Raw genomic sequence first — 12,110 nt, 5'->3', positions numbered from 1 at the left:
TTTAAAAAGACGTTATCCAGTGTAAAATGTATGAACCAAAAAAGTTTCAAACCCTAACTTTGACAACAAGTTACAATGTGTATGGTGACGATTGAGTCTTACTGCTTTGAATGTGAATCTCTCAACACCCCTTGCGGAGGCTGGTCCTTCAGGAATAAGAGCAATTGGAAGAGTGTGGCAAAAACCAAGAAAATTGAAATGGAAAACTTTTGATGTAGGAGAAAACCTGTAACAGTTCATGGTAGCGAACAGTTATTTTCTACTGACTCATGGCCCCGCCACTATCCTTTGACTTGTCTCGGCATGTGGCTGGTCTCTCGCACTCATGTGCATGAGGGGATGCGCGGCGTGGAGGTGAGGGATGCAGTCAGGTGGTGAAAGGGAGAAAGGAGGGGGCGAGTTAGACGCAGTCGGTGGGAGGGTGCAAGCACATTTAGACAGAAGAGCTCCTTAATTATCAATCTCTTAGGAATGCAGCCTGTTCTCGTTGGAGACATGCCGCTGCATGGCTACAGTGGCCTCACGGCACGCCAACTTGCATTACCATCCAAACCTCAGTCAGCTTTTTTTGCTTCATTTATGCCAGTGTAGACTTACATCATTGTTGTATTCAACACCGCGTTCTCTCTGCCTGATACTTTATACCCAGACTTTGCTTTAGACAAAAGTCATATAGTATCAGTCTTATTGTATGATGCTGTCTGGAATCAATTTGCAGGAGACTAGAAATTAAAATGTTCGCGTGTTATTTAATATCTCTGTCAGTTATTCAACTGTATCTAGTGGTAGCAGATAAGAAACACTTTTTAGCCGTTGATTGAAGGCCGGGAGAACACACATTTACACAATGAGCACATTCACGCAGGAGCTGCTGTCAGCCACCGCTCACTTCATCAAACTCTCATGCAGACTCAATGGGCTCACACCCCACCCCACCAGGCCCCGCCTATTAAAGGCAGATGCATTTCTTAACACAGACAGTACAATACACACAGTATTTTCGATACATTTTATGCTTGCCTTTTTTTGTGTGTTCAAATATGTTCACAAAGTGTTTTTAAAAAGGGTGCTTTAATAAGTTTAAATTTTGTTTAAAGAGTGTGGGAGAGGCTGTCACTATGGAATATATTTAGAATCTATTATTCTATTATAATAATCAATTATTCTATTATATCAGTATTCTAACTGACAGCTACTTCTTGGGTACTAATTTTGCAAAGGTTATTGCTAGTTTGATATACACTTCTGAGGCTAGAACAGGTTCAACTACTTGACAATTACATGCTATTCATACCAAGGCTGTAAATAATTATTTTTGTAATAGATTAAACTGACTACTATAAATGTAGTTTGATTCAGTTACCGGTTCAGTCCAAAACAAATGGGAGAAAATGTTGTTCATTGTTTTTGAAAATAAAAGCAGATGTTTTCAAATGTCTTATTTTAAAGGGGAAGTCAACCCAAACATATTTTCTTCAAGAATATATTCCATACAGGCCCACTAGTTGAAACAGGCTATACGATTTAATATGAAATCAGAGTTAAGCAGCAAAATCCACCCGTTTTTAGCCATCTCAGGGGGCGGGCATTTTGTCATTTCTGTCGATTGAAAATGACATCACAGACCCTCAGGGCTCAGATAATGACAAGTCACGGCTCACCGGTTTTTTGAAGCTTAGCTATGATTGCTATAATGCTGTGTTTCAACTAGTGGGCCTGCATAGAACATATTTAAAAATATATATGTTTGGGTTGACTTCCGCTTTCACACAAAATGCAATCAGTCTGCTTTAAAAAGGACTACAGATATCAGAGAATATTTACCGTTGAGAGGCTAAAATCAGTGGATTCCAGAGGGTCTAAACGATTAATCGATTATCAAAATAGTTGTCAATTAATTTGATGATCGATTAGCTGTGGATTAATTTTAACAGCTCTAGTCTCTGTATTGTGGATTCTGAGCTACATCTGAATGCTAGTGTTAATTGTAAACTCCTCAAGATGCACTTTATTTGTGTCAGTGCCGTTTTTATCCAATACGTGTTTTCACAGTGTGCACATCCATGTGAAGTTTTATCCTTGAATTGATTGTGTTCGATGCTGCACAAAGAAGACTGAAAACACCCTGATGTGGGTGTGCAGGTGCTGCAGAGTAACGCCACAAAGCAAAGTGAAACATCTGCTTGTCTGGTGAAGGCAGACTGGAAACAATCCCAAACTAACTTCTTTTTAAGGAGAGTACAGTATTGACCTTTCTAATGTGTTATTTCCCCCTTGCAGACACTGGCTAACGATATCCAGCTGATCACTGACTGCTATGCCGGGTCATGTGAGGCACCGCAGCATGTAGATGTGAACGTCCTTGTGGTTAAACTGAGCTCGTTCTAGTCCAAACAAAGGTGGCTGCCTGTATGTTCTGCCACGCCTTCTTGGCAATGCTTTATCCACATGAATCAGTCTGCCTGCCTCACTCCCGAAATGGAGCTTGCGTTATTCATGTTGACCAAAGTTCATAGAGAGATTTTTATTTTTTTTGTCAATGGGTATTTTTAAAAAGGTTTAAAAAAAAATGTCACCCATTTTTGCTGTTAAGAAATCTCCATCCAGTTCAATGTGTAATGACTGTAGTTTTCGGACTATAAATTGCCATTTTTTTCATAATTTGGCTGGTCCTGAATCTTAAAGTATACTCAGGTGCGACTTGTCTATATCAAAATTAAAACTCGGAATCGCATCAAAAATTCTTGTTTTCTAATTACACCCTAATTGTGTTGACAGCAGCGAATGGGTTCTGGTTGGAAGAAACTTCCGCTTCTAACTATTAAACCGTTTTTTTGTTTGTTTTTTTTTGTTTGAAATTGCTTGCTACAATCCTGCATCACATTGTGGGCAAAGGTAGAATGCTGGTCAGTTATTGCACCATTTACTGCTGTAAATAGTAAGTTCTTGTTGTGGTGGATGCCACACTAAACTAGCGAGCAAGCTTGGGAGACAGTCCCTGTTTGTTGCCATGAGTGGCGCCAGCAAATTAACAAAATACGTCACCACGGCTTCTTTTTCTTCTTCTTCTTCTTCTTCTTCTTCTTCTTCTTCTTCTTCTTCTTCTTCTTCTTCTTCTTCTTCTTCTTCTTCTTCTTCTTCTTCTATTTCTTCTTCTTCTTTCTTTTGGCAGTGGGCAAACATTTTTGGTCTATTACTGCCACCTTCTTTCGCATCCGCCACAACAAGGATTTACTATTTTTTTACAGCACCAAAAGGCACATTAACCCGGATTCTGCCTTTGGCCACAATGCGACATGGGATTCTAGTGAAAGTGAGCCATTAAAAAATAAAACAAAACAAAAAGATCTATAATTAGAAGTGGAAGTTTAAGATACAACCGAAACTCGTTTGTTGCCATCAACACGATTAGGAAACGGGGATTTTGGGTGTGAGTCCGACCTGTACTGTCCTTGGTCTCAGTTTTTGTAAAATGAATTTCCCCCCAAATTTTACTTAAAGTCCACTATGACTTATATGTTTTTTCTTCTTCTTACCGATGCATTTTTTTTTCACTCTGTGCGACTTAAACTCCAGAGCGACTCAAAAAAATCACCATCATCAATCAACATTTTTGCCTATTTTGTCACATGTTATGGACTAAACCAGTAACAGAATCCTAATTAATTTATGGTTGTGCACTATTAATTTGAAATGATGTCCTATTTTTGAATGAAGGGATGGTAATTTTAAGATGTATTTTTATCTGATTCATTGATTTCATCTAATCGACAAAATCACCAGATTAATTGATTGTTGAAATAATCGTTAGTTGCAGCCCTACAGAAGTTTGTAAAGGCAACATCAGCCACCTTGGTCAAACATGACACCCTTGTTAGACAATATATTGAGTGGTTACATAAACAGTACTGAGCAGAAGTCTTAGGTTTGTTGTTTTAGCGATGCTATGCTAATGACTATATACAGTATAAGTAGACTGTCACGCAGAAGAAACAAACTGTATACAAAGCAAAAGAAAATTATGAGAAGACAGTTTTACACTGACAAACCAAAAAATGGAAGTCAACCGAAAAGATTTCTTTCCAAAAATATGTTCTACGAGCCGCCACTAGCCAATACACGGCATTCTGATGAATATTGCGTTTGTATAATATGAATTAAGTAGCTAAATCCACCAGTTTTTAGCCATCTCAGGGGGCGGCCATTTTGCCACTTGCTGTCGACTGAAAATGACATCACTGTTGTTCAGGGCTCAGGTAACAACCAATCATGGCTCAATTTCACAAAACAGGTGAGCCATAATAGGCTGTTGCCTGAGCCCTGACCAACTCTGATGCCATTTTCAGTTGACAGCAAGTGACAAAATGGCTGCCCCCTGAGATGGCTAAATACGGGTGGATTTTGCTGCTCAACTCATATTCCACAAATGTGATATTAATCAGAATGCCATGCTTGGAATAGTGGGGCTACAAAGAATATAATAATGTAAAGAACATTTTTGGGTCGACTCCCACTTTAAACATTGCATGTGAGCAAAAGGCATAGGACAGTATGCCTTCTTTAAAATATGCACATTCATGAAGTCCTTACACAGGTTCATGTAGGTCAGTTCCATTTGAAGCTACTTTGTTTCCGTGTGTGTTCAACTGAATTTAGTACAGTTGAGGCTGGCATCTTGTGGCTTGAATCCCACTTAAAAAAAGAATTGCTGACAAATTCAGAAGAAGTCAGTTTGAATCTCACCCTTCACACATTTGTTTTAGCATTTTGAATAACAAGCTGTTTGTGCAAAAAAAAAAAGATTCTACCTTTCTCTTGTTCTTCAGCAAATCAAGACACACGTCTTACAGTAAAGGCCAGATTTGTGATATGTCCCTCCAGATTTGTCTTAATCTCCCCAATGCGTTCCTTTGTACTTTGATTCAGGTAAGGCAGTTGCCATTGCATTGTGTTTCTTTTACTCTGCTTATCTGCGTTCATAAAACCAGAGTACACACTGCTTTGCACTGGAATGCGTGTCCTCAAGCTTCGGAATTGGTAACTTCGACACTGTCGACAGTCAACACCTACCATTTCCTAAGATGAGCACTTTTGTAGTTCATTTCATGACATTGTGTAGACAGTTATGAGTTCTAGCTTACTTGCACACTGGACCATGCTGCAGGTACAGTGAATATAAACACAACCTCGTTCAGATTCCAGGTTATTGTCATAGAGAAAACTGTCATTTAGATAAGTAACTTCAAACGTTTTCCAACATTACTATGACCTATAACTTGTACAACTCGACTGGTCAAACTTGGATACATTGGATCATACATAAGATGTTCTACCACATATTTGGGATATTTTTATATGGACTTGATCTTTTTGGCCATAATTTCAAAAGATGTTTGTTTTTTGTTTTTTTAAAATCAGATCTTTTTATGTAATTGCTCACATTACAAAAACATATACGACTTTGAATGTGAACGGAATGAGTCCGTCAAGTGACATGCATGCGCACAAAACACGACATCATGTGGCGTAGTAAACATGGCCCCCCGCGTGCAGGGGCTCTTCTAATTTCCCTACATCCTCGCTTCTCACACCTCCCAGCAGAAATTCCACTGAGGGCACAAGGAGATTGACAGAGGAGTGAGGCAGGAAGTGGTAGAAATGTTTTAGAGTGTGATTTACACTAGGATCCGAGTATGAAGTAATGTGAGCCTCTCAAAGAACGAACTTCACTGTTTGCGTCGACCATTCAAAGTAAATCTTATTATTGTGAATTGTGAGTAAGCAGACTTGTTGTTTCATACTGTAAATAATAATATAATAATAATGCATCAGATTGATATAGCACTTAAAGTGGAAGTCAACCTAAACATATTTTTTTTCAAGGATGTGTTCTATGCAGGCCCACTAGTTCAAACAAGGCATTGTGATGAATATTGTGTTTGTGGAATAAGAGTTAACCAACCCGTTTTAGCCATCTCTAGGCGCGTGCATTTTGTCATTGACTGAAAATGACGAAACAGTTGTTCGGGGCTCAGGTCACGACCAATCACAGCCCACCTGAAGCTGAGCCATGATTGGTCGTTATCTGAGCCCTGAGCATCTGTGATGTCATTTTCAGTTGACAGCAAGTGACAAAATGGCCGCCCCCTGAGATGGCTAAAAACGGGTGGATTTTGCTGCTTAACTCATATTCCACAAATATTATACCGCAATATTAATCAGAATGCCGTGTTTCAAGTAGTGGGCCTGCATAGAACACATTGTTGAAAAAATATATGTTTGGGTCAACTTTATGTCTGTGAACTGTCTGTAGCTGGATTATTACCGTCACCACAGATGTCCGCGGCCGATCGGAGCTGTGGCTGCAAAGTGGTCGTGCCTGTCGTGGCGGCAATCCTCGAACCCGCTGGTGGACACCAGCGGTAAGGGATGCTGTCCAGCTGAAGAAGGAGTCCTATCAGGCCTTTTTGGCCTGCGGGACTGCGGAGGCAGCTGACATGTACCGGCTGACCAAACCCAGCTCTGGCGGTTGCTGAGGCAAAACCTCGGTTGTGGAAGGAGTTCGGGGAGGAAAATGACCTCCGGATGGCTTCAAGGAAATTCTGGTCCACCATCCGGCGTCTCAGGAGGGGAAAGCAGTGCACCATTAACACTGTTTATAGTGGAGATGGGGTGTTGCTGACCTCAACTCGGAACGTTGTGGGTCGGTGGAGAGAATACTTTGAAGACCTCCTCAATTCCACCGACACGCCTTGCACTGAGGAAGCAGAGCCTCGAGACTCTGAGGGGGGCTCTCCCATCTCTGGGGTTGAAGTAACCGAGGTAGTCAAAAAGCTCCTCTGTGGCAAAGCCCCGGGGGTGGATGAGATCCGCCCGGAGTTCATAAAGGCTCTGGCTGTTGAGGGGCTGTCATGATTGACATGCCTCTACAACATCGCGTGGACATCGGGGACAGTGCCTCTGGATTGGCAGACCAGGGTGGTGGTCCCACTTTTTAAGTTCCAACTACAGAGTGATCACACTCCTCAGCTTCCCCGGTAAGGTCTACTCAGGGGTGCTGGAGAGGAGGGTCCGTCGAAAAGGTCGAATCTCGGATTCAGGAGGAGCAATGTGGTTTTTGTCTCGGCCGTGGAACAGTGGACCAGCTCTACACCCTCAGCAGGGTCCTCGAGGGTGCATGGGAGTTCGCCCAACCAGTCTACATGTGTTTTGTGGACTTGGAGAAGGCGTTTGATCGTGTCCCTCAGGGAGTTCTATGGGGGGTGCTTCGGGAGTACGGGGTACCGAGCCCCCTGATAAGGGCTGTTCGGTCCCTGTACCACCAATGTCAGAGTTTGGTCCGCATTGCCGGCAGTAAGTCGGATTCGTTTCCGGTGAGGGTTGGACTCCGCCAAGGCTGCCCTTTGTCACCGATTCTGTTCATAACTTTTATGGACAGAATTTCTAGGCGCAGCCGAGGTGTCGAGAAAGTCCAGTTTGGGGGCGTCAGTATTGCATCACTGCTTTTTGCAAATGCTGTGGTGCTGTTGGCTTCTTCAAGCCGCGATCTCCAACTCTCGCTGGAGCAGTTCGCAGCCGAGTGTGAAGCGGTCGGAATGAAAATCAGCACCTCCAAATCTGAGACCATGATCCTCAGTCGGAAAAGGGTGGCGTGCCCTCTCCGGGTCGGGGATGGAATTCTGCCCCAAGTGGAGGAGTTCAAGTATCTTGGGGTCTTGTTCGCGAGTGAGGGTAGGATGGAACGGGAGATCGACAGGCGGATCGGTGCAGCGTCTGCTGTGATGCGGACCCTGTATCGGTCTGTCGTGGTGAAGAAGGAGCTCAGCCGAAAGGCGAAGCTCTCAATTTACCGGACGATCTGCGTTCCTACTCTCACCTATGGTCATGAGCTGTGGGTCATGACCGAAAGAACGAGATCTCGGATACAAGCGGCCGAAATGTTTTCCCTTCGCAGGGAGTCCGGGCTCTCCCTTAGAGATAGGGTGAGAAGTTCGGCCATCCGGGAGGGACTCAGGGTTGAGCCGCTGTTCCTCCGCGTTGAGAGGAGCCAGTTGAAGTGGCTCGGGCATACGATGAGGATGCCTCCTGGACGCCTCCCTGGTCAGGTGTTCCGGGCATGTCCCACCGGCAGGAGACCCCGAGGACGACCCAGAACACGCTGGAGAGACTATGTCTCCCGGCTTGCCTGGGAACACCTTGGTATCCCTCCGGAAGAACTGGAAGATGTTGCTGGGGAGAGGGAAGTCTGGGCTTCCCTGCTGAAGCTGCTGCCTCCGCGACCTGACCTCGGATAAGCGGAAGATAATGAATGAATGGATGAATTAGCAGTCAGTGTTAGCACAAAACCTTCAGGCTTATACTACGAAGCAAAAAAAAACAAACAAAACATGCTAGTAAATTGGTAATTAAAAATAAATAAATAAAAAAACACCAATAACCCACAAACAACTGGAAAACGCACGGCCAAGACACTATGAAATGAAGACAAAAGACTGTTGGAAAGAAATTATTACCATTTCATGTAAGTTGTAAATGTGCTTCTCATAGTGTTTGGGCCTGCAGAGAAGGCTTTGAAGGCCCCGACGCCACGCCACTGGTAAAAGCCTACCGCAACAGCTGACATTTATTTGGAGTTATCAGAGGCACTTTAAATGGTGGCAGGTGTGTGCTCTCATTTAACTTGAGTTTAAATGGGATTTGTTCATTCTGAACACATCCACATCCCCAGTTAGAAGAGGGGTGTGCACACTTGTGCAACCACATTTTCTCAGTTGATTATTTTTACTTCCCCTCTGGAAAAGTTTGAAAACAATTTTCAATGGAGTTGTACAAGTCACACAGGATTCATCTTCTCTCTTTGTGTTCTCACAAAAACCTGGCATGTGAACAGGGGTGTGTAGACTTTTGATATCTGCTGTAATGTGCCACTGCATTGTTTCAGGGCGCACACTGTCTCCTATCCAGAGTGATAGTCTAACGTCCATCGTGAAGGATAAGTAAACAGCATGTTTGAACACGAGGGCTCTAGGAGGACTAGAAAAACCGCAAGTTGTGTTTGCCATGTGTGAGGGCGTGATGCAGTATCATGCATGAATAATGTTGTACCGCAGCTGAGTTTTCATGACAAAATCTGCGTTGTGATGTTGGGGGTGCTTGTAAATGATTCCCTCTACAATGAAGACTTTGCAGTTAAGATTTTTAACATTTCGTCTGGCTTGCTTGTATAAACCTCTCCGCTAAGTGTACAATAAAAGGATCTCATCAATTTCATGGCTTTGACAGGTTTATATTTAGTGCGTGATTCTTCTTTAAATGTGTTTGCGAGACTAATACTTGGAGGCTTTTAAGTGTAACCGTGGAAATGGTAGCGTGAGTCAACTTCTTGAGAGCGGACTGCAGGGTAAGTCACTGGGTGGTCCTTTTGCCACATCCTACGACAGAGGAACTCCTCTGGTTCCTCTTTGGAGAAAATAATCAGGGAGTTTGTGGCGCTCACAGCGGCCCCTGGGCTGTAAACTAAGGAACCAGCGCCCGTCTCCATGGAGAGGCTTCTGATTTTTGATCCAATACACACAGACAGGTCTTAGTCATTACTAAATGACTGTCCAGCGAGGAAGACCTGGTCATTTTGTCTCATAAAGATGTATGCAGTGTCTTTTAAAAGGCCTTTCTCTATGACTGTCAAATTCTATCCATACGCTCCAGGCAAGCTGAGCTCGGCCGCATTAAAATAAGATACTTGTCAAGCCCCAACAACTGAAGATCTGCTTGCGTTGCTGTGTACTTATATTTTTGTGTGGATCACCCTTTTATCAAGAGACCAGATCCACATTTAACTTTTATGGCATTTAAAGGCATATTCCCTCCCATGTCCCCATAATTTCCCACACTGACTTTGGCAAGATGTGATAGCTAAAACGTTAATTTGCCCAAAATGTTCCTTATGTCGCATCCAAATGAGTCCTTGTGTTTATTCCGCATGTCTGCTTTGACAACCGGAGTTTATTTGCAAATGTTTCCTTTCAGCGTGATTCATGCTGAAGGACACAAGCATTCCCTCAGTTATTATGTTCAGTATGCAGAAATTAGTTTGGGGGGGGGGGCGTGCGGGGGGGGGGTATCCCTCAGTTATTATGTTCAGTATGCAGAAATTAGTTTGGGGGCGGGGGGGGGCGTGCGGGGGGGGGGGGGGGGGGGTCCTGCTTGATTCCTTAGCATGAGCCAACAACTATTGAGCAACTGATCTTGACAAATCAAGCCAGGAGTTACGATTCTTTCATACCCGGCTTTCATTGTGTTTTTCCTTCCTTGATTCTTTACTTGATCTTCCTACTGTAGTTGTGGAAGCACATTCTTACTTTTATCCTGTGAGTGGTAGATAAATATCCAATAAAGTATGCAGCTGGAAGACGCCCAGTGAATGCTGCAGATTCCCAGGAGGAGTAGCAGCTTAGCAAGGTGAAGGAGGGAGGACGAGGGAGGGTGATGAGCTCATGGGGAAAGATGAAACAGCGCACATGATTGGAAAGAACCTGAAAACGTCTCTGATATGAACATTGATGGACAACAAGGATTGTTTATTTTCCTGCTTTAGGCTTCGTGGTGTGTAGTTGCGCCTGAGTGTGGTGTAGCTTTGTGTGCGCTGTGGGGTGCGGCTTTGTGAGTTATGACTCCGTGTTGTGGAATGAAGGGAGCGGTGCCAGGCCTTTCTTTGCAGAACTGTGAAGTTTGGTTTAGAGGCTGGAAAGGGGACCCAGTTTGGCTGCCATGTGGCCGGCTCAGTGAGTCGTGCCCACAGAGTAGCACAAACACTCACATAGGCACACAAATGGACCCGAGGCTTCAAACTTGTTTATCGTTGATAATCCGTCACTGTCACTCTTTTGTGGCGTATCCAGTTAAGATGTAAAACGTACCTACCAGGCACTGAGGAACAACACAAGCATTGTCGGTGAACCCATTCGTTTGTGTGTGTGTGTGTGTGTGTGTGTGTGTTTTAGGGCTCAAATCCAGCAAGTGGTGGGATGTCCAACCGTGATTCGCTGGGCTTCGGGGATCTGATTCCCCACGATGTGGTTGAGATCTTTGCCCAAGAGAAGCATCATAAAAAGGGGAGGAAAAAGCGTAGTCACTCCCTGGGCCGGGCCTTGGGCTGGCTAAAGGGCAAGAAGAGGAAGGATCCCGGCGCGAATGGGCAGAACCCCGGTCTCGGCCCCGCATTGGACTTGGCTTTGGACGGACACGTGGCTGCGCATCTCAGCGGGAACAAGGGAGGACACAAGTCAGGGAGACAAATGCAGGCGCAAGGAAACAGCCATGGTAAGAACAATCCATCATTTTCTTTTTGTTACGCTCAGACTAGAAAGTTTTGGCGTCTTCTTTATGCATTTTACTTTTCATATTGAAACATGTAGTTAAAGTTCAACCTCTAAAGTACAAGACAATTTGTCCTGAGATGCTTGTCGACCTGTGGTGTAAACAAACAATATACAATTTGACTAAAGCACAATGTGAAAATGAATCGTTGACATGCAGTCAATATTCGGGTTAAGGTCAAAACTCTGATTTCCGAGTCATTCGGAATAAACCGTTTACACGGACAGAATGACGCAATCATCTCCGCTTGTTACTTGCTTCCGTCAATAAAACACATTATATTCATGTCACTCACCGCACCCACGTGTGGTGTGGTACTAACAGTACTTTAGCTTTTGCCATGTTTTGGTTAAAACTAAACAGGTATTTCCGGTGGGTTGTGCGCCAAATAGTGTGCATGCAAGCACTTCCTGTACTACAAAGACCAAGATTCCTTGCGGTTGAGCATGCGCAGAGTGTCCCGTGCATTTGGAATATTCCGATTGCCGTATATATGCGGGCATATACAGGCATGATACTCCGAATTTTAAAAACAGAATAAGGACATTTTCGGGTTTTAAAAGTTTTATTGGCTGCATGTAAACACATTGATGCAAAGGTGATTCGTGCTGCAGAAATGCTTCATGCAAGTCACTGAATTTACTCACTAGAGTAACACAAATTAAACTAAGTGTTTTTCTTTGAAGTGGAGGTCAAGTTGTTCTAACTGGTGTATATTCTCGCATTCATCTTCT

The 12,110-nt window shown here is 43.6% G+C and overlaps 1 protein-coding gene across 2 annotated transcripts in view; it reads left to right on the top strand.

Annotated features, from left to right (window-relative positions):
* The window catches only part of LOC147137697 (uncharacterized), a 36,864-nt gene that overhangs the window by 4,981 nt on the left and 19,773 nt on the right, over window positions 1–12,110 (top strand). For both annotated transcript variants that reach the window (XM_086050522.1, XM_086050521.1), the window contains exon 2: window positions 11,001–11,319. In XM_086050522.1, the coding sequence (XP_085906648.1) occupies window positions 11,025–11,319 (295 nt within the window). In that variant the 5' untranslated portion in view covers window positions 11,001–11,024. The remainder of the gene's footprint in view (window positions 1–11,000; window positions 11,320–12,110) is intronic.

Source organism: Filicampus tigris, chromosome 13 (genome assembly GCF_054856515.1).
Source record: "Filicampus tigris isolate MCC_2025a chromosome 13, RoL_Ftig_1.0, whole genome shotgun sequence".
NCBI lineage: Eukaryota > Metazoa > Chordata > Actinopteri > Syngnathiformes > Syngnathidae > Filicampus > Filicampus tigris.
This window is presented reverse-complemented; position numbering and strand designations above follow the sequence as displayed.